Source organism: Babylonia areolata, chromosome 19, assembly GCF_041734735.1.
Source record: "Babylonia areolata isolate BAREFJ2019XMU chromosome 19, ASM4173473v1, whole genome shotgun sequence".
NCBI lineage: Eukaryota > Metazoa > Mollusca > Gastropoda > Neogastropoda > Buccinidae > Babylonia > Babylonia areolata.
The window spans coordinates 51,829,919-51,853,294 of record NC_134894.1 but is presented as its reverse complement, the minus strand read 5'-3'; the positions used below and the strand labels follow the sequence as shown (position 1 = coordinate 51,853,294).

The following is a 23,376-nucleotide window of genomic DNA, read 5'->3' as shown; positions in this document are numbered from 1 at the left end:
CCATAGTTTAAAACCTTCAAATCTGATTAAAAATGTTCATTTCTTTCAAGAAGTCCATCAGCGTCCATGGAGGGACATCACGAAACAAGGTCTTCAAAGAAACCGCCGTGTAATGTCTGTGTCTAACGTCATGCAGATCCCAACAGTCAAGGAGCACATGTTTCAAGGTGAGAGGCTCATCACAGGGAATACATCGAGGGGCCTTTTCCCCCTTCGACAAGTAAGAATGAGTAAAAAAAAGTGTGCCCCGCATGCAGTCTGCACAGCACAGACTCCTCCTTTCTGTTCTTCACCCCTGAAGGGAGGGTCTCTTTTAGGTCTGGACAGATCTGAAAGAGCTTGTTGTCCGTCTGGGTGTTCCACTCCTCTTGCCAAAGATCCTAAACATAAGTGTTCACCTTCTGCTTCATGTCTGTGTATGGTACAAAGGATCTCAATAATTTTTTCTTTACAGCGTTCCTGGCCAGCAGGTCTGCCCTTTCGTTACCACGAATGCCAACATGTCCGGGAACCCAGGCCAACACAACCTTGTATCCTTTCTTCGTTGCGAGAGTAAAAGCTTCATAAAATTCCAGCAGTTTGGGATGAGTGATATTCCTGCAGGCGATTGCCTCCAGGGCTGACAAGGAGTCAGAAAAGATCATGAATCTCTTTTGTTTCGAAGAGAGAACCATTTTTACCGCCAGAACCAGTGCGGTCAGTTCCGCAGTGTACACTGAGCTGTCAGACAGGATGTGTTCCGTTGAGGGCCAGTCAGGAAAGGCGGGACAGAACGCAGATGCAGCGACTCTGTCCTCTGACTTGGAACCGTCAGTGAAGATTCTTTGGAAAGTGGGAAATTTGTGGCAGAGTTCTGAAAAGTACGTTCTGTAGGCCAGAGAACTGGTGGAGTCTTTACGGTATGAGGCCAGATCGAATTGGACCTCCGGTGTTCTAAAGGTCCACGGAGGGCTGTTGGGGAACTTGGAGAAGTCTGAGATGCCACCGACATCCAGATCGGCATTTTCTATGTGCGGCTGAATGCGGAGTCCAAGAGGAGGGATGCAGTTTGGATTGTCTTTAAATTTCTTGTTGAAGGGGTTGTTGAATACAACGTCGTAAGCAGGGTTTGTAGGTTCAGAAAACAATTTCAAGTAATAGTTTACGGTCAGCTTCAGTCTGCGGTTGGAGAGAGGCGGTTCCCCCGCCTCTGCATACAGGCTGTGCACAGAGGTGGTGCGGAACGCACCTAAGCTGAGACGGAGTCCTTGGTGGTGTATAGGGTCCAACAGTTTCAGGTAAGACAGTCTGGCTGAGCCGTATACTACACTTCTGTAGTCCAGTTTGGACCGTACCAGGGCTCTGTAGAGGTGCAAGAGAGTTCTCCTATCAGCACCCCAGTCCGTGTGTGCCACCACTCGGATGATGTTCAGGGCTTTTTGACAAGACATTTTCAGCTGTTTGATATGGCTGAGGAAGTTCAGCTTCTGATCAAAAACAACCCCTAAAAATTTGGCTTCCTTGACCACTGGGATGGTGGATTTTCCCAGATGGATTTCAGGGTCCGGATAGAACTGGCGAAAGTTGTGAAAATGAATACACTCAGTTTTGGAGGACGAAAAGGTGAAACCATTCTCCTCTGCCCAACACTGGATTTTGTCAACGCAGAGCTGAAGCTGTCGCTGGATGCTGGCAAACGTGCTGCCAGTTGCATACAGGGTGAAACTGTCCATGAACAGCGAGCTGTCCGATCCCTTCTGAACCGATTGAACGATGTCATTAATTTTGATGCTGAAGAGAGCCGGCGACAGAATGCTCCCTTGCGGGACACCCAGCTCCTGCTCGTGAATGTCGGACAGGGTGGTGCCGACCCTCACCTGGAATTGTCTGTCTTGCAAAAAATTGTGGATGAACTGGGGCAGGTGTCCTCGGAAGCCGAGCTTGTGCAGGTCCAAGAGGATTCCAAATTTCCAGGTGGTATCGTAAGCTTTCTCGAAGTCAAAAAATATGGCCACCACATGCTGTTTATTTACAAAGGCATTTCTTACAGTGGTTTCCAGACGAACCAGATGCTCAACGGCAGAGCGATGCTTGCGGAAACCGCACTGTTCTTTCGCCAGAAGGCCGTTGGTCTCTAGTTTCCACATCAGTCTACCGTTGACCATCTTCTCCATCAGTTTGCAGATGCAGCTGGTCAGTGCTATTGGGCGGTAGTTGGAGGGGTTTGAGGGGTCTTTTCCCGGTTTTGGCACTGGGATTATCAGGACTTTCCGCCAGGAGGGTGGAAAAAAGCCTGTGATCCAGATGTGGTTGTAAACTTTGAGCAGGGTGTCCAGACAGGTTTCGGGAAGATGTTTTAAGAGTTTATAATGGACCTCGTCCATTCCTGGAGAGGAATCCGTGCAGGTCTGAAGGGCAGATTTTAGTTCATTCATAGTGAAAGGAAGGTTGTAGCTCTCTGTGTTGTCAGAAGAGAAGTTGCAGGGTGATTTTTCTTTCAGGTTTTTGGTTTTGGGAAACCGAGCAGATTTGTTGGCAGATCTAGAATTCAGTTCGATTGTGGAGGCAAGCAAATTGGCAACTGCTTTTTTCTCTGTGACCAGAGCGTCTGAGAGTTTAAGATGGTGAAAAGTTGGGCAGACGTTTTTGCCCTTAATTTTTTTCAAAACCCTCCACACTTTCTTCTTGGGTGTGTTGGAGGTTAAGGAAGAACAAAAATCTCTCCATGATTTTCTCTGGCTCTTTTTAAAAACATACCTGGCTTTCGCCCTCAGCTGTTGATGGGTTCGAACGCTATCGGTCTCCGGTCTCCGAAAAACGCGTCGTTGCACTCTCTTCCGAGACTTACGGGCCTCCTGACATTCCGCACTGAACCAGGGCATTCTTGGCATCTGAGGCTTGGAGGTAGACGATGGGACTGCTGCTTTGGCACAATCTAAAACGATCTGTGTCAGAGTGTCAGCAGGATCCTTGCTTTTTAAGACTGTTTCTTCCTGCAGCTCCGCTCTTAACTTCGTGGTAAAAATTCCCCAGTCGGCTTTGTCATAGTTCAGGCGGTCAGGCAGAGAGTCACCTTCCCCATCTGTGGGGTGGAGGACGACAGGAAAGTGGTCACTCTCGTGCAGATCGTCGTGCACTCTCCACTCGTAGTCCAGGACCAACGATGGATCGCAGACCGACAGATCTAAACACGAGAGCTTTCCAGAGGACAGATGAAAATAAGTGGGTGACTTGTCGTTAAGACAGCATAGGTCCATATCAGAAAGAAGGTTTTCCAAAAGAAGACCTCGGGCTGATGACATCTCACTTCCCCAGAGCAGGGGTCACCCAACAGTAGAAACGGTCGTGGGAGCTGGTCGACCAGGTTCATGAGGTCCTGCCTCAGAACACGGACGGAAGGAGGAAGGTTACAGAGAGCAGACAGTGATGGTTTTCTTAAGTGTGACTGACTGCCACCGCCTGTAAAGGGGTGCTTAAAGGAACTGTACTGTATAAAAGGGACTTATGTATAAAAAGAGCGACACCTCCCGTCAATCCCTCTTGCTTCGGTTGAGCGGGTTTAAAAATGGAGTTAAAACCAGAGAGAGATAAAACCTTGCCATCTCTTTGCAGAGTCTCTTGCAGCGCCAGCACTGAAGGTTTCAAGGCATGACAAAGCAGCTGGAGTTCCTGGAAATTGGCGTAAAACCCACGGATGTTCCAATGGATCACTGCCATAAGAAAGGTTAGAAAGGTTAAAAAAAAACAAAAGCAGCAGCCTAATCCATCGCTACCCCTGCTCCTCTGCTTTCGGTGGCTCAAGGTCGGCCAAGACCGCATATCTATTTTTGGTACTTAAAATTCTGTCTGATTCCGACCAAGCCGGAATATCCACCACTTTGGCTCTTCCCAACCCTGCCGAAGCCGCAACCCTCCCCTCCTTGAGTTTTGGAGGTACGGGGGGTTTCTGGGCACTCCTGCCAGCCTGAGAGGCAGGCAGACGAGAGGCGGGACGAGGGGGGCCGGGGGGTTGGGGGGGACGGGCTTTCCGCTCCTGCCCAGCAGCCCCTGAGGACCACCGTACAGAATGGGAAGGGGTGGACACAGCGCCTCCACCCAAGGCCAACAGTTCTACCGATGTGGGTAAGTCATCCGTCTGCGTCCCTGTGGACGTCGTCTGGATTGCAACATCTACCTTCCTGGTTCTGATGACAGAAGCATAAGAAGCCTTAGGCAATGCGGCCTCCACTTGTTTACGTGCCTCAAAGAAAGAATTTTCTTCTCTGTCTTCACCTTCTGGATTTCTTTTTTCCAGGTGGGGCAGTCTTTTGATGAGGACGGGTGGCCGCCTTCACAGTTCACGCAACGGGCCGGACTGACGCATTCGCCCTGGTGCGCCGCCTTTGAACAGGTGCCACACGCCTCTTCCTCCTTGCAGCGGTCCCACACGTGTCCAAATTTCTGGCACTTGAAACATCGTAAAGGGGACGGCACGTACAGGCTTACGTTCACCTGCCGGTATCCGACTCGTATGTCCTTGGGGACATTCGGGCAGCAGAAGGTGAGGAAAAATGTGTTGGTCGGGACTCTGTCCGACCCCTTCCTTACTGTCACCCTGTAAACGTCGGTCACTCCCTGAGAGGACAGCTCGCTCTTGATATCTGCTTCAGACACTCCTCTCAACTCCGGACATCTGATGACCCCCTTCGAACAGTTCAGTCCTTTGTGAGAGGAAACCTTTATCGCCCTATCCACAAAAGTGGTCGCTTTAAGCAGAAGCTGTGTCTGCCTTTTTGACACTGTCTCCACCAGAAATGCTCCGCTCCTCAGCCTCTTGACAGATTTCAGTGAGCCTGCCAGACACTGGAAGCCCTTCTGGATAGCGAAGGGGCTGAGAGCCAACAAGGGCTGGTCATCATCAGCGCCCTCCACCACAAGCCACGACGGCCAAAATCCAGAGGTCTCACCGACCTCCGAATCGGAGTCCTAATCGTCAGTTCCGGGTCTCCTCCTTTTCCCAAGTTTAGGGGGGTGTATTTGGTTGGAAGCCATGGTTTATATAATCGTAAATTCATCCCTCCCTTACCCACACACCATGGAGTCCAACTTAGGGGCCAGGGTCAAGGGAACACCAGCTTGACCTCTTCCAGGTTTCGGGAGGGATATATGACTAAAAGTTTAGCCCAGCTCCCGGGGACAGAGAACTGAGCACTACGGGGGTTATCCTCGTTAGCCTCCAAACTGCCAGTCTTGACCCAGCCCCATGAAGGGGTAGCCGATTGACACACACGAGCCAATGTGTGCCGCCTGTCTTAGGAGAGGTCCGAGCCAAATGGATGTGTTGAGAGCAGCGTGCTCTCTCAATCCCCAGGATCTCATTCCCCTCCATCACAGGTCGCGCCGCACGGCAAACACGGCGGGCCTGAAGAAGGCCGCAGAGAAAAAAGAATGTGGAAAAGAAGGCTTGATGGGGAGCTGAGGACAGAAAAGAGGCGGTAAAAAGAAGAATAGAGAATAGCGAAAGGGACAGTGGGTCACTTTTAGTTTGGGCCTCACTCACGACCTGTTCAGCATAGGAATCAGGGGCATCAGTAAAAAAAAAACAAAAAAAAGAAAAAACAAAAAACAAAAAAAAACCACCACCACTTATTCAGCCTAAACAGCTACAACGGCTATGTAGGCTGTCAATTAAGACCTGGGACTAGAACAGTAAACCCCCAGAAGCACTGATGCCCCCGCCGACATAGCTCGCTCGATCACTGGCCACTAAGCCTCCCGACCACGACAAGGTAGTGACCCCCCCGGGAAGGGGTCAAGAGAACACCAGCTTGACCCCCTCCAGGTTTCGGGAGGATGTTCAGAGAGAATAGAAGTGTCAACTAGAAGAAGGAGACAGTGATGAACTTTTATCAAACAATTCGACAGATAATAAAGGGAGCAATGAAGAGACTGGCAAGATCTATAATCAGTAAGTGATGCTGTACATTGCATATTCTGCCCACATGACTGACAGTGCCACTGACCGGAGTAGTAGCAGTGGGAGCAACATTCTTGGCACTGAGCCAATGCAGGGGAGGTGCAGAGGTAGATATAGGTGAGGGAACTGGACGAAGTGTGGCCAGTCATAGAAGGGGAAGACAAAGGAGGGGGAGGGTGGTGGGGGAGAGGGGGAGGGTTGGGGTGGGGGGTGAAGGCAGAGGCTGAGGATGCGTGGCCTTATTGTGTTTGAGGGGATCAATGTAGGGCCAACAAATAACATTCAGCCTGTTATTCACAACTTTACTAGTGACAGTAGACTGAAAAAAGACCCATACAGCACAGATCGCATTGACTTTTTCTCTTTTTTTGTACATGATAAACTAAATTTGTTAATCAATGAAAGGAAACTGCTGTATCTCTTGTTGTTGGTATACTTTGATAAGGCATTAGATGGTATTTCATTGAAGTTTATTTTCAAAAGTTTTGAATAAAATTTTGGCCCTGAAAAAGAAAGAATAAAACCTTTAAAAGCTTTATGTGCAGACACTTCCACATGCATTGCTAATAATTATAATAACAAATATTCTTCGTTGTCCGGTATTATTTTTTATCATGGTGTAAGGCGGGGAAACCAACTATATCCTTTCTTGTATTTGTTTGTGTGCACAGATATCAGGTACATTGCATGAGAATGAGAAAAATAAAAGGTATCCATATCAATGAAGCAATCAGGCCAGCACAGTTTGCTGATGATACAGCTCTGAACCTAGATCGAAGTGAGTGAAGAATCCTTTGTTTAAGCTGTTAGAATTCTTACTGTTCTTAAAGCTGCCTGTATTATAGACAAAAACAAGTATAAGACACACTACCTGGGTGACAAGAATTTTTGGTGGGACCCAGGCCGTTTTAGATACCTTGGAATCAGTTCAGTTTAGCAGTATGTATATATAGAATTCTACATTCAATCTATGATGGCAAAATAGCTGAAATAAAGAAAATATTAAATATTTGGAGTGTCAGCTTACTACTACTGGAAAATGTTCAGTCTTAAAAACTCTTCACACACATATACATATATATAAAAAACGTGAGCCAAACAGTAGTTACTTCCGAAATAAACAGATGTAAATGGACCTGGGAGGCAGAAGATGATAAAGAAAGAGGTGATATGAAAAAAGTTTTTAAAAAAAAGAAAAAAGGCAGAAACAGAGAGTTACAGAAAAATGGAAGTTCTAGCATATATTTTGCATATGGTGGGGGTACTATGATACAGAAAAGAGCCCCAGCATCAAGGGATACAGAGTAACACATCCTTATTTTCTACTTGACCGAGTCACACATGAGAGGGAGAGATAAAATTTCCACTTACTTGTAAAGATGCAATATTCTCTGCATCATTCCCTTCTGGAAACTCATTAATGATCTCCAAGCGGTTCTTGGTTCGTTTGAACAATGCATAGAAATTGGCAATGGTAGCTCTGAAGCGAGAGCCACTGGTAAGATCCGCCTTGTAGTTGTCCATGTTGACATTCAGCTGTAGAAGGTCCAGATCGTGAACCACCATCAGATAACCCCGCGAGGTTGACAGGACAAGTTTGGATTCATCTGGTGTCAGTTTGCAGCGCATCAAGCCTTCTGTGTGGAACAAACGTTTGCACTCCTCGTCCTTGGAGTAGCTGTACAAAAAGACATGCAATATCTTTCTTTTTCTTTTAATATCTTCTATTCTAGAACATCAATTAACAGAAATGAATGTGGGGTCAGGGGAGAGAGAATACCTTCCTAAGTCGTCATCTATAATCTAATTTCTGACTGATGATCATGAGCCAGGCATGCATTTCACACTGCTGAATTGTTTCCTTGCATGACACTGACTTTGAATCAGTAACTGTAGATCAGAGGAGGCAATAAAAACTGGAAGTAAGAAAAAGGGCTGGTGCATCGTACCCTATTTCAAACAGAAATCTTAATTATAGAGAACCAGATCTGAAGGTCTATTTCAGTAAACTTGAACAATTTGATATAAAAAACAATATAAAAATGTTAAGAACAGATGTAAAAACCACCTGTGACTTGGGTGACATGTTTGACAATGAGATGTTTACAAAATCTGTATGGCTGCCTAGATTGAACTGAAAGGAATCAGTACAATTCATCACTTCCTCAATGTTCAAGCCAACAAAACCTTTCTAACTCCTCTTGTCCTCTCTCATATCCATTATATTCTCCTCTGTCTGGCATCCCTGACAATCTCCTTCAAAAACTCAAGAAAATCCAGAACTGAGCTGCAAAGCCATGTAATTTAACTTGAGAAACTACACTAGCTGCTCAGCTTTCACATGATATCAGATATGTGATGAACAAGACACTATGTGTTTTAATGTTATTAACCATACCGCACCTACATACCTTTGTGACTTACAGGAACTTTATACTCCTGGGTTTTTAAGCTCAGCTGCTGATTCCAAAGTGCTGAGAATTCCTCAAAGAAAAAAAATCCCAAAGTCAGCACTCTTTCTGTCTTGGCCATGAAATGTGGAACAAAATGCCCTTCTCTGAATGTCACTCTGATTCCCCAGTTCAGTTAAAAAGTCTCTCAAAATACACATTTGTTCCGTATTTGATGCTTCTTGAACTTCTGCTAGCTGTGTGTGTGTGTGTGTGTGTGTGTGTGTGTGTGTATGTGTGTGTGTGTGTATGTGTGTATGTGTGTGTGTGTGTGTGTGTGTGCGCGTGTGTGTGGTGTGGTGTGGTGTGGTGTGGTGTGATGTGGTGTGGTGTGTTGTGCGTGCGTGCGTGTGTGTGTGTGTGTGTGCGTTTATGTGCTTGTTTGTTTTTACTTGAAAATATGTATGTAACTTTTATTGTATATGTCACAAGCTCCCTGTCCACCACGTATGGGCATCAGTCTGCATTATTTTAATTATCATTACTATTAAAGATCCGCTTCTTGAGTTTTCAATGAGTTGAGCACAGATAACAACTTGTACACTGTAATTCAATACATTATATATTCTATTAAAATTCTCAAATATTAAAATGACCTGTCCAAGATCTGCCACGGAATATTAACTTCACATGGCACTATACCACTATACACGCTTCCATACCAGGAGATAAAAACACCTTCAATACATTTGGAAAAAGTTTCCAAACCAGACAAACTAGCTCCAGACTGACAGCTCACCCCATACAATAAACCTCTGACAGCTCACCCCATACAATAAACCTCTGACAGCTCACCCCATACAATAAACCTATCAGTGTAATGATGTGCACCAGCAGCAAAAGCAACACTTCACACAGTAAAAATTCAAACCCGTCTTCTCAAAACTTCTTCATGTACTGGCATAACTGACTTTAACTCGAGGCCAGAAATAGCTCATATTCTATGCTTGGGAATTCCAGCCTTATGCATACCATCTGTATTCTAATCATGCTCACATCCCCAGATGTGCAATTACAGCAAGACAAAAAATGCAACTGCTTACATAAAACCTTAACTTTTAAGTCTTCATTGTTGTACATAAAACCCTAACTTTAAGGTTTAAATTTATTACATCATTTATACATCTAAAAGAAAGGCAGCAGAATTTTCCACAGTTCTGTTCATTTATTAAGGTTTAAATTTATTACATCATTTATAGATAACAAAAAGAAAGGAAGCAGAATTTTCCACTGTTCTGTTCATTTATCTGCAGGGAATAATTCATTGGCCAGCAGCATGTGGATGGCTCTTCATTAAAATGTTAACACAGCAGATATATCATTTCAAAATTAATAGGTAAAGTGACTGACGCTCTGAAATAGAGACCCAAAGGATAAAAGTAAACATGAAATAACCATTGGGCAACTCCCTTCCCCCCTCCAGCCACTCCCCCCCACACCCCAAAAAACACAACTAAAACTGATCTTAAAACACATTCATGCACACAAAAAACATCAAACTTGCAGATATACCCCAACACACAAACAGACTTATTCTACTTTGAACTGAATATGATGATGTCTTTGTGCTTCAGATGTTACTGGATAACTGAAAGTAGGTAAGTCAGAGACTTACTTGTTGATGTTCCAGGAGTACACAGCTCCATCAAAGCCAGAGGTGATAAGCAGGCCGAGGGAAGAAGCATACTCGATATTCTTCACCCAACTGGTGTGACCTGCGAAGACTCGAACTTTGTTCTTCAAATAGCGCAGATCCCACAATGCCACTGTTGTGTCATCAGAGCATGTCACGAAGGAACGTGTATCAAGAAATCTGTTGGAAACACACTGACATATAGCAACATGTTCAAAACAGATCTAGGAAGCTGATAAGTCTCTCTGAACAAAAGAACAGAATCAGCCTGTGCAGTATTACACATATTTATGATGTAAATGCTTGTTGGAGCATGCTCTGCAAATCCAGCATGGTAGCCCAGTGGTTCATTCACAACTCACATGAAAATTCCACCTCATCATCATCCCCCCTCCCCTGAATCTATGGAATGTCACCCAGTTAAATTCTAGGTGAGCCTGTTGTTGATTCAACACCTCTTTTTGTTCAACTTCATCAATTTTTTCCCTTTCTTTATCAGAGGGATGTGATGTTTCCTTATGATTCTGATCAAGATTGAGGAGTCAATTAAGGATCTCCACACACTTCTTTTTCCAGGAGGCACGGTAAAGAGTTGGCAGAATACGTGGAAAGAGACACCAGTGAATGTCCCTTTCAAATCTTGTTGAAAAAAAAAATTAAAGAGAGAGAGAGAGAGAGAGAGAGAGAGACTTTGCAGGAGGGCTGACATGAACATGTAGAAAGTGAGATACATGCACATGAGCGCATGTGCACACATACACAGCAACACACATCACACACACACAGTACACACATACACAAACAAACAAAAGCATGGACACATATTTTCATTGAAATTAGCATCCACATCACAGTACATTAATCAGGGGGGTATTTAGGCTTCAAGACCACCTATGCCTGATGATTGTTTGAGTATCCTGTTAGTTTTGTCTTTGCTGTGTCTGGGAACACGTGTGTCTCATAATTCATTTGCCATTGAAGAAATCGGTGCACTGTAATGCCTTCACATTCTTTGTGCTTTATATTACTGGACATGATGGTTAAAGTTACAACCTGTCCTTTCTAGTAAATAGTCTTTTTTTTTCAATTTTCTTGTCTTTTTTTTTTTTTTTTTTTTTTTTTGTGATGGGAACAGATACAGTCACATATAATTAATTTGTGGGATATGTGTTTGTCAGAAAGGCAACAAGTGAGGCAAGGCCTTCAAGACTCATTTGTGATACAAGAATTAAAAAATAAAATAAAATAAAATAAAATAAAATGTGTTCTGTATTTTATATAAAGCTTTGGGTTAAAAAACAAAACAAAACAAACAAAAAATGGCATAGGAGCAGATTCGAACCAAGCATATTCGGGTAGAAAGAAATAGTCTTTGTCACAGTGCTATTGTGCATCTACCAATGAAGTTCAAAAATTAAAATTAAAGCATGTTTTTTTTTTTAAGTGTGATAAATCAGTTGAGCATTTGAAGTGATAAAGCTGTCTAAATCATGTTATTTTGGTATATCTCTGGCATTTAAGAAATTCTTTAAATTGCGCGGTAAAGGAGATGTTGCCATCACCTCTAGCATACCGCAACATTTATCCATTTTCTCTAAATCTATAATAATAATAATAATGATAGTATTTATATAGCGCTGAATCTTGTGCAGAGACATATCTAAGCGCTTTCATACCAGTCATTTATACGCATGCATAACTCTAAAACTGAAGAAACTGAAGACAAAGAAGAGGCAGGGGAGGGAGGCTATCTTGTGAGATCCATGTTAACAGGCTTAGTAACACTTGCCGGGAAACTAAGACACGGTCGACTCAATTTCACTTTTGTATTCATTCTAGTTAATTTAATATCCACTTTAAATATTCATATGCAGTAAACATGTCTATGCTGTAGTCAGTGTCATTCTATGTGATTCTGTCCAGAATTTGTATTTCCTTTCTTTTAATTGTGACAAGAACATCAACAAATCAACAACAGGTTTTTCTTTTTCTCAACTTCCTCTTCTTTTTTTTCTTTTCTTTCTTTTTTTTTTTTGGATTCTGTATTTTGTGAAAGAACAATGTTCCTCTTTATTTGTATCTATTAGTATTACTGTATTAGTTATAATTGTTTGTTTTTTCTTTTGTTTAATCTGCTGTTTATAGATGCATCAGTCCTGGCAAGCATATGCTATGTAATATATGGTTTTGTACATATTATTCTGGAGGAGCTCACACTGAAATAACATGGCAGACTCGTGCTATCCAGGATATGATGGTTCTGTGTGTATCTTTGTGAAGAAGCTCACGTTCACAGGATTTGTGTCAGCTAAATTCATTCTTAATGGTTGCTTTATGAAATGTTATTCATGAATGCAATAGGATTTCAATATTATGAACAAATATTGTGCTTTAGAACTGAGTGTTAATTGAATTTGTGTAAAAACATGTCAATTATTTGAAGACTGTCTGATCTATTTACTTCGATTTGATTCTAACACTGCCCTTGGCAGATTCACCATGGAAATTCCTATTGTTTTTTATCATATGATTGCCTGTTTTATGTCTTGTCTTTGTAGTTATCATCATGTATATGTTATATATATTATTATATATATATCACTTTTTTTTGTTTTGTCACAACAGATTTCTCTGTGTAAAATTTGGGCTGCTCTACCCAGGGAGAGTGTGTCGCTACACTGACAGCACCACCCATTTCTTAGGATTTTTTTCTGCCTGCAATTTTATTTGTTTTCTTGTCAAAGTGGATTTTTCTACAGAATTTTGCCAGGGACAACCCTTCTGTTGCCATGGGTTCTTTTGCGTGTGATAAATGCATTCTGCACACAGGACCTCAGTTTACTGTCCCTTTCGAATGACTAGCGTCCAGACCACCACTCAAGGTCTACAGGAGGGGGAGAAAATACTGGCGACTGCCAGTGTAATTCAAACCAGTGTGCTCTGATTCTCTTGCTTCCAAGGTTGATGTGTTACCTCTAGGCCAACACTCCATTGTACATGCATGTATACGATTGCGAAGGTGACTGTGATGTTTGCTTTTTTTGTTATGCATTCATACTTACTTTGACAATGCCTGCAGTGATCACATTCAAAATATACATACTTATTTTGTTGTTTATTATTATTATTAACAGTTATTTACTGAGGTTGTTTCTATCAAAGAAGAATTTCCAGGACATTATTGTATATTTGTTGATATTCTGGACAGTATAGTATCAAACCACACAATAACTGACAGTAAATGGATAGACGAAAAACGGCATATACATTTAACGGAAAATGCAATAAAGGTTATTTCTATGAATTGTCAAGAAGAAGTAAAAATGATTCAATTCATCTTTTGCAAGATACCTATTTTAACTCAAAGACTGAATAATACATTTGACCTAAATGGGGAAACAAATGCAACTTAGCTTCTCAGAAATTAAACTCATGAGGAGTAGCCATGTTATTCAATAATGATTTTGAATTCAAATTAAAGAAGGTATGCAAAGATCCTGAAGGGAACTATATATTTACTTCTGTCCGTAATATGGAAAAAGATTATTAAATCATCAGCCATTTATGGATCAAATAAAAAACAATCCAGAGGTTTTTTTCACAGAGCAGAAAAACGCATACTTGAAGTAGTCTACAAAAACCATATCACTGGAGATGCTTTCTCATAATTCCACAATTCCTTTCACTTTGAGAGAAATCGTGGCAGTCGTCCCACAAACTAATAAACAGAATGGACTGTACCAATGGCTGCACAGCTGATGCCAAGTGGCCAACATGTCAGTGCTCCCATACCATGCATGCTGACAGTGCAGCAAATGTGTGTGCGCACATGCGCACATGATCATGCGCGTGTGTGCGTGTGCGTGCATGCATGCATGCGTGTGTGTGTGTGTGTGTGTGTGTGTGTGTGTGTGTGTGTGTGTGTGTGTGTGTGTGTGTGTGTGTGTGTGTGTGTGTGTTTACTGTAGAAGTACAGAGGTGAAGTAAACAAAGGGCTGACACCACGTAACAGGTTTATTTATGACATCCAATTTGCCTATGCCTCTGTCTCTGGCACGGACATTCCATGCCGCGCAGATTCAAGGTCTCTGGAAGGGAGAACATGAAGATCTACATCATCAACATTGTAGGCCCTGCTATCATTGGCTTCCCATCCTGAGAAATCCTCAAGGTCATCACTCTGGATTGCAATGTTAACACATCAGAATCTGCAAGAGGGACACACAACTAGAAGGGCACCATAAGATCAGTGGATGACTTCAAACAACAGTATCCCAAACAGTTTGGCAGAATCAGGGAAATTCCCTGGACAAGTCAAACTGGTCACCAAAGCAGACATATCACTGCATGTAGACGCCCCAAGGAAAATGCCCATTGCCCTAAAAGTTACCATCAAGGAGGAAATGGATGACATGGAATTATACGATGTGTCATGAAACCAACAGACTGGTTATCTAGCCTGGCATATTCTCACAAGAAAGGCGGAACTCTTCGAATATGTGTAATCCCAGATGTCTGAACAAAGCCCTCAAACGCCCACACCACAGGATCCCCTAAGTAGTAGAGCTAACACACAGGTTCAGAGGGGCCAATGTCTTCAAACTGGATGCCAAGGCTGGCTACTGGCTGTCCAACTAGACCCAGATTCCAAATGACTGACCACATTTCATGTCAGTGTCAAAAGACATCTTCCAGCTGAAGATTGATCAGATCATGGACCAGGTTGATGGAGAGTTAGAAGTGCAGATGATATTGCAGTCTATGCTGAAGATGACCAGCATAACCAAGTCATACATAACTTGATGAAGGTTGCAGAAGAGAACAGCCTAGTCTTCAACTTTGGGAAATGCAACTTCAAAGCAAACTCCATCACCTTCTTTGACATGACATACTATGCTGCAGAAGAACAGACCCCATAAAAATGCATGCGTGAGTGAAAAATAATCAGTGCTGCAGGACCTGCTGAAAAAGTACACACTATTCCAGTGGGAGAGCCACCACAGGAACGCTTCAATAGTCTCAAGGCAGCAGTGTATGAGAAGTCAACACTGACATATTTTGATACCTCAAAGATGCCTGAACTACAAGTGGATGCCAGCATCAAAGGACTTTGAGCAAGCCATCTGTGAGATGGAAAAACCATCGCATAGACATCAAAGTCTCTCTCTGATGCTTTGAGCAAGAGCTCCTTGCAGTCGTCTTTGGTGTGCAGTGGCTTCACACCTACCTATATAGATGGGAAATGCTTCTATGTCATTACTGACCACAAACCCTTGGTGATGACAGCACAGAAATCACTCACCAAGGCACCACTTTATTTTACAATTTTTACAAAATCTATGGCATGCAAATTACAGTTATGCTCCATTTTACATGTATGCATTGTAAGTGAAAATTGCTATTATCTCAGCTGTTTAATCATGTGTGTGTGTGTGTGTGTGTGTTGGAGTGTAACAGTTGTAGTATTGAGAGTATGTTACTTTGTGGGTTTTGTGCATTGTGTTTTTATAATATTAATGATTCTGTTCTTGTTTCACTTTAGGTACTGGACTGTAAAGCGCTTAGAGCTTGCTCATGCTTGAATTATAGTGCTATATAAAAATAAAAATAGAAATATATATATAAAATTATTAAGTAGAAAGAATTGTGGTATTCAATACATGAGAGATAAAAGTTTGGTCTTGGATCTGGGTACATTTAAAGTTTTCTACAGATACTAGCTGTTTTGTGAAAACAAATGAAGATAAACTTTTTACAATAAAGAGAATCCTGGCTTCATGAAAGAAGCAACAGATAACCCCTTTTGGAAAAATAACAGTAATTACAACCTTAATCTTCTAGGGGGAAAAAATGTGCATCTTTTGATTAACTTACCTGATCCACAAACCTTAGGAATCAATCTTTTAAAAAAAAACCCACTAGAAACAAAGCCCCACCACACAAAGCTCCAGCGCATGTTCCTGCAGCTGCAAAGAATGACTTGAACATTACTAATATTCCTGGCAAACTCATCCCAGTGACTGATATGCTTTCAAGCAAATACCTGTCAACTGAAACGAATGACAACCTGGAAGATCCAGAATTTCATGTACACAGCATCATTAACATGCCTGTCAGGGACAGCAAAACGCAGTAAATCCATAAAACTACTGCAGAAGACCCTCAATTCCACGTTCTCCAATCAACCAACCAAGATGGCTGGCCAGAGAAATGACAAGACTGCAACAGCAACATCTTCAATTCTGGAATTTTAGAGATGAACTTGCATCTGTCGATGGCATTCTCCTGAAGGGAGAGAAGATAATCATCCTGAAATCTCTTCGAACAGAAATGATTCAGAAAATACACACCTGCCACCTTGGAATCGAGAAAACCAAACAACAGGCAAGAAACATTCTGTTCTGGCTTGGTATGGCAACAAAAACTGAAAAAACAGATTGCCATGTGCCCCTTCTGTATGTCAAAGACAAAATCAAATCCCAAAAACCCCTTGTACCCCATTCAATTCTGTCACGCCCTTCGCAGAAAGTGGGAGTAGATCTCTTCGCATGGAACAGCCAAACCTACTTGGTAACTGTAGACTACTACAGTCAATACTTTGAAATTTAAAAACTACCTAACATCACATCTGCCACTGTCATCAGAAAACTGTCAGTTCACTTTGCCGCCATGGCATACCTGAAACTGTCATAAATGACAATTGACCTCAGTTCACAGCAGAAGATTTCAAGACCTTTGCTTCAATTAGGACTTTAACATACCACTTCCAGTCCAGGATATCCACAATCAAATGGCCTTGCTAAGAAGACAGTTAAGACAGTCCAAATCTGATGGTCGCAATCCTCTATTCAGCATACCAGAGCACCGCAGCACTCCCATGGACAATCTAGCATCTCCGGCTCAAATGCTGATAGGTCGACAACTCGGCTCCATTTTTCCGACCAATGCCAAGCAGTTTAAGCCAAAGACTACTGACCCAAACGGAGTCATTTCTAGACACCACCAACTTCAGTCCACTCCAAAGATATATTTTGACAAAGCTGCACATCCACTACCACCCATGGAAACTGGCGATCACATCCGTGTATAACTGGCCAAAGGAGACGGTTGCAAACCAGCCACTGTCACTGCCTCTTGTACTGAGCCACGTTCAAACAATGTCTGAACAGAAGATGGTGCAGTTTATAGATGTAGCTGACAGTTTCTGCTTTACTCAACTCAGAGTGGGCCTACAAGGACACCCTCATCCAGCACAAGCATCCTTGGACCTGAAAATCCTGCCCCTTGTCCAAAACCATTACCACAGAACATCACTGAGTCTACACCATAGATTAACAGGAGTGGCCCAATTATCTGAGCCCAAAAAGATCGGACTTTTAATTCCATGCCAAAGCAATAGAGTTAAAAAAAAAAAAAAAAAATCTTGTGTTGCTTACTTTCAAAAGTGAGATGCAACAATTGCTTTGTTTGTAAACATGAACACTGATTGATAAACTTCCCATGTATTCTAATTATGCAGTTATTCCCCTCCAGGTTTTTATGTCACGTTTTCCGAGTAAACAACAGGGATCAAAATGGCAACTCATTACATGGCCTGAGCGTTATCATCCAAAGCATGTACGACTGATCAATCTTTAAATCAAGTACACAACACAAAAACACTCAACACCTGGAATGACCATACAAAGCATGATTGGGTTTTGCTCCTCATTAGTAATTTAAACAGACAAATCAAGCTTTCTGACTGGTGCACATATTTTGGAACATCAACTTTAAAACACAAAAAGTAAAATCCCTGACATGATACAGACATATGTAAACACAGACAGCAAATACTGAAGCTTAGGTTAATACCTAAGCACTGTATATAACAACAACATAGATGAAATCATATATATTAATGTCATTCATAAATTCTCCATATATATAATTATAAACATGCAATACAACAAAAAGAACGAGAATGTAAATTAATGATACCACATAAGTCTCCAGAAAACAAAATAAAGAAAAATAAATAAAATGAAAAATGAGTATCTTTTCATGAGCACACTTATGGAACCTAGCTGTGATGTGGTGCAGACTATCACTGACCTGACACAGTTGACACAATCAGTGTGAGCCCTCCTGCGTGCTTTCAGCAGTTTGCGATTGTTGGGATCGAATACCAGGAAGCTTTTACCCTCACATGCAGCCACCAGCACCGCCCTTTCAACAAAACCAGACTGTTTAGTTTTTCATCATTAATGGCTTCATCTCTACTTTTGAACAAAAAATTTCAACATCAACAGATTTAGTTAGACACTGAAATATCTAATTTGCTTAAAAGTTGTTTTCTGACAAAAAAAATTGTGAATTTTTAAATATCTAAATGAACAAGAACCCTAACAGGTAGGTACGTTTTCTTTATACTGGAAAAAAACCACCATTCTCAAACTTGGGAATGGACAAGGGAAAATGAAATAGAAACATTAAAAAAAGAAGAAGTGAAGTTTTGTGCGTGTATGAATCATGATTTGAATGTAATCCAAAACCCTGACAAAACGTTTGGAGGCAAAATTACTTCGTACATCATCAGAAAAAAGCCATACATTTTAAGTTTATGTAGAATTAGTACACAGAACTTCAAAAACAAATGCTTGGTGAAGCTGCTCCACATCTCATGCACAGAGCATACAAGACAAACAATGCATGGGGCTTTGTCAAGACACTTGTGGCCCCCAAAGAACCCCTTCTGCCAACTGTCCAATGATGAAAGTTGGCTTGATTTGAAACATACTGCAAGAGACAACACTCTTTCACAGAGTAAAAAAAAACATCCTGCAAGGCACTGTGGATGGAGGACAGGAACGCAGACGACAACACAAGAGCTGGTCTAACATCAAGGACTGGATGGGGATGATTTTCCTGGATCTTCTCTCGACAGCCTCCAACAGAACCGTGTGTGATGTCATGTGTTTCAAGTTTCAAGTTTTAATTATCCTTTCACTCCTATTGGAGTATGGAGGATAACTGCAAAATACTCTTTTCGTGCCCATAACAAACATTTCCAAATACACAACAATGTCACATAAAAGTTGAGAAAACACAAATGTCTTTTAACTCCAAAAGTATAACTAGGCAACATTTGCAAATCTAATCATCTTACTTACAGCTAAAATGACTTTTTTGCCTCCTTTGAGCATATTACAAAAGTTAAAAACCGATTTTGGAGACAAATATTTTTTAGGAACATATCTATTTCGTAACTGATCATAATTGGGACATTCCATTATAAAATGAAACTCATCACCAATCACAGACATGTTACAAACCTTACAAAACCGTAACCCTCGTGGTATGCCTTTGTGTCTCCCTGTTTCTATTTCCAGCTTATGATTACTACTGCGAAATCTGAAGAAGCTGATAACATAATTATCAGGCATTTGACTTATATATTTTTCTCTACCAAATCCACTTTTGAAATTTCGATAAAACAAACATTTACTACTCGCCTCCAGAGCATGTCTCCATAGATTTTGAAAACTATCTCTCAAAGCAATGTTGACATTCTTGCAGAAAGATTCCCTCTCCAAGAAGAATTGACCATCCCAAACACAGTCATACCCTGCTTCTATTAAAATTTGTCTGATACAACTCATCCATTTTGAAGAATAAATACCATTTCGATATAAGTCAAGTAATATCAAATATATTTTCCCAGAATATTTTTCTGTGTTTGATATTACTAAGCTGGTCCAAAATCGAACTAATCTCATTTTCACTAACACACTAATTGGATAAATACCAGTTTCTCCATAAACAATTTGGGTCATAGTATTTCTGTTCAGTTTGAACAAGCGTTTCAAAAATTTCAATTCTAATTTTTCAAGTATATCTACATTTTCATAAACCCATATTTCTGCACCATACAACAAAATAGGAACAATCATAGACTGGTACATGTCCAGAATGATATGTAAAGGTAAATCTTGATTTCTGGCTGACTGAAGTAACGAAAACATAGCTTTTTGGCCCTGTTCATAAATCATTTTTTTAGCTTTATAAAAAAGTTCCGTTTCTACTAAAGTCGATGCCAAGATATTTAAAAGAATCGACAACATCCAAACATGCATCACCGAACTTAAAAACAGGCTTTAGCTTGTTTGTAGAATTAAATATCATCACTTTAGTTTTCTTTACATGGACCACTAGTTTCCATTCTAAACAATATTTGTGAAAAACATTGAGGGACTGCTGTAATCCTTCTTTCGTCTCTGAAAGTAAAATTGTGTCATCTGCATACAACAGATTAACAAAACTCTCCACAGCCCTCATGTCCCCCCAGTGACACCCAAGCTTATGGACTGAGGATGAAGATGAGCACACAGACTTTGTGTTTGTGAATGTGAAAAGTCAACTAACACACAAACAATGAAACACACAAAAATTCCCAGCCCCACACATCCACCCACATCATTTTAAATATAAAAACAAAGGAACATTAAAATTTCTAAAAAATTGATTATGTAAAGAGGTGGATTGTTTTTCCTTATATGCTGTAATTATACAAATGTGTGTTTGTTTTCGTTCTTTATTGTAACAATGCCTAGTACTTACCCATCTGTGGAGAAATCAAAATTGAAGATGCCACGATGGTTTTCCTGACATGACATGGATGGATCCCAGAAGTCCACCACACTGACAGAACTGTACAGCATGTTGCTCAACCTGTCTCGCGAACCCACTGATGGGGACACACCTGTTTCCCGGCCACGTAGCCAGGCCAGGTTATTTCTGTACATTGTCTGAGCTGTCCTTCTCTCCACACAGTAACACCTGAAACAACAGAAACTAACACAGTCAGGTAACTGAAAGCCTGTTGTAATTGACTCTTTCAGTTAAAAGCTGTAAACAAAATAGCAAACTTCACCTTGTGGAACACACATGAAGCAAACAAAACTGACGAACAATTTTCCACACCATCTTGATACTGACTTCTTCAATAAAAATGAATCATGGAAAATGACACATACTAAAATTATTCAATGTCTTTTTCAACAGAACATGATCTTCATTATGATGCACTAACAGTATTAGCAGTATATATTTTTTGTATGTGAGAGAGAGAGAGAGAGAGTGTGTGTGTGTGTGTGTGTGTGTGTGTGTAAAAGAGAGAGAGAGAGAGAGAGAGAGAGAGAGAGAGAGAGAGAAAGAAAGACAGAGAGAGAGAGAGAGCACTGAATACTGAAATGCTTAATGTCATTAGCTGTAAAGCTCTAGTGACATAGTACTTTAGTAGGTACTAATCAGAACAAAAATGGTGCAAAAAAGATCAAATGGAACAGAAAGTAAAAACACAGAGACAGAGAGAGAGGTGTGTGTGTGTGTGTGTGTGTGTGTGTGTGTGTGTGTGTGTGTGTGTGTGTGTGTGTTTTAGTGATATGCATACATGTATAAAAAAAGAAAATAAAAAAGACATAATATGAATACAAAAAAAACATGTCTATTTCAACTAATGTAGGAACTAGATATATGCACACAAACCACACACACCAAAAAACATGCAAGTGTGCACATATACACAAACCTGCGCGTCACAGTTGTTGCTGATTACAAGAGGTGGACATGAAGTGATGAACACACTGCAGACAGAAAACCTTCAGCCAAAGGACTGGAGACAACCAACAATATCAAAACAGATTTCTGCAAAACAAAAATAATAGTTCCATATGTGAAGGAAAAAAATCACTGAGATGGTAAAATTCAAACAATAAAACTGAATACACTGTAATTTGTGAGGAAAAATAAACAAGACAATACTGCAACTCTTTGGAGAAACATTTCAAATAGCAATGAAAGATACTGAAAACTTGATACTGAAAACTATCTCCCTTTCTATCAAGAATATGTATGAGAGAGAGAGACGCAGGATGCAGGACAGTTTAATTGTCAGACCTGAGAGAGAGAGAGAGAGAGAGAGAGACTCAGAGAGAGAATTTATGTGAGCGAATGGGTGGTGTGTGTGTGTGTGCATGTCACTATCACTGTGTGTGTGTGTGTGTGTGTGTGTGTGTGTGTGTGTGTGTGTGTTTTGATGTCATGGAGATAATGACAAGATCTCCATTTCAGCATTTGATTTATGCTCATAACAGGTTTATCTTTTTTTTTCTTTTTAATATTGGGATTTCTCTCAATAAGACATGGGAGGTTAAGTCCTAGTTCAAGGGTGCTGCCTCTTGCAGTTGGTAACTGGAATCAGTTGTGCACAATCCTAATTCTTAATCCAGATTCAATTTCAGTTTATCAAGGATGTGGTCACTGCATTTGGATGAATCCATGTACTTTACACATCTGCTACAGTGGTAGGCAGATGCCTGACAGCAGCATTACCCAACACGTTTGTCAGGTCTTGAGAGTCGAGTGCACGCATATATTTTTGTGTATGTATCACAGTGGATTTCTTTTACATAATTTTACCAGAGGACAACACTTTTGTTGTCATGGTTTCTTTTTCAGTGTGCCAAATGCATGCTGCACACAAGACCTCAGTTGATCATCTCATCTGAATGACCACTACAGAGTAGACAGTTTCATTTTTCAAACTAATGAGAAAGGGTGAGAACAGAATCCAAACCTAGACCCTCACGGACACTGTACTGGCAGATTATAAGCATCTTTAGCCATAGTGCCACCTTGCTAAATCTAGAAAATGGTACTCCATGTGCAAAAAAACAAACACTTTTTTTTTCTTAATATCTAGCAACCTTTTTGATTTCATTCCAAATGAGTTGGCTAAAATGACCAAGACAGAGTAGAAAGCAACACAAAATTACTGCTGGATATTGATTTTGATACTCAAGTCCTGTTCATGAGAATAAAGAGTCATATTTGATAGTCATGAAACACATTCCTATTTTCTTGCGGTTTGTTATTTCATGTGGAATCACACTAATTTAGAGTGGAAATGTGTACCAAATCATTTCTGAAACTTCAATTCTTCTTGTTAAAGTAGTTCAGAACAAAAAACTGTCATCTAGAGTTGGACATACTTTGAGTCCAAATTTCTGTCAGTGTCTGCACATTATGGATGCAGTTTATAATTTTCTTTGTCTACATGAACCTGGAAATTAAATCAATCTTCAAAACAAATCTGCCAACACCCAACAGAGTTTGCGTACATAATCTGCAATGCTGTACTTTGTTAACTGCAACAAATACACAATGTACTGTAATCGTTGTAAACTTTAGTTGATTTTTTGTGTCCAGGTCATTTTCAGGTACGTGTATTGGATAAAAATTTTTTTGCAACTCTTATTATAACGCGTATTGTAATTCTATTTAGTACTGTGACTGTGTGAGTCACGTCTTGAATGTTC

At 40.9% G+C, this 23,376-nt stretch overlaps 1 protein-coding gene across 1 annotated transcript in view; it reads right to left on the bottom strand.

Annotated features, from left to right (window-relative positions):
* The window catches only part of LOC143293828 (DDB1- and CUL4-associated factor 10-like), a 45,847-nt gene that overhangs the window by 22,208 nt on the left and 263 nt on the right, over window positions 1–23,376 (bottom strand). Inside the window, exons 2-6 of the mRNA XM_076605109.1 lie at window positions 21,588–21,703; window positions 20,618–20,836; window positions 18,113–18,226; window positions 10,001–10,198; window positions 7,307–7,613 (exon numbers count right to left, since the gene is read on the bottom strand). Of these exons, the coding sequence (XP_076461224.1) occupies window positions 7,307–7,613; window positions 10,001–10,198; window positions 18,113–18,226; window positions 20,618–20,802 (804 nt within the window). The 5' untranslated portion in view covers window positions 20,803–20,836; window positions 21,588–21,703. The remainder of the gene's footprint in view (window positions 1–7,306; window positions 7,614–10,000; window positions 10,199–18,112; window positions 18,227–20,617; window positions 20,837–21,587; window positions 21,704–23,376) is intronic.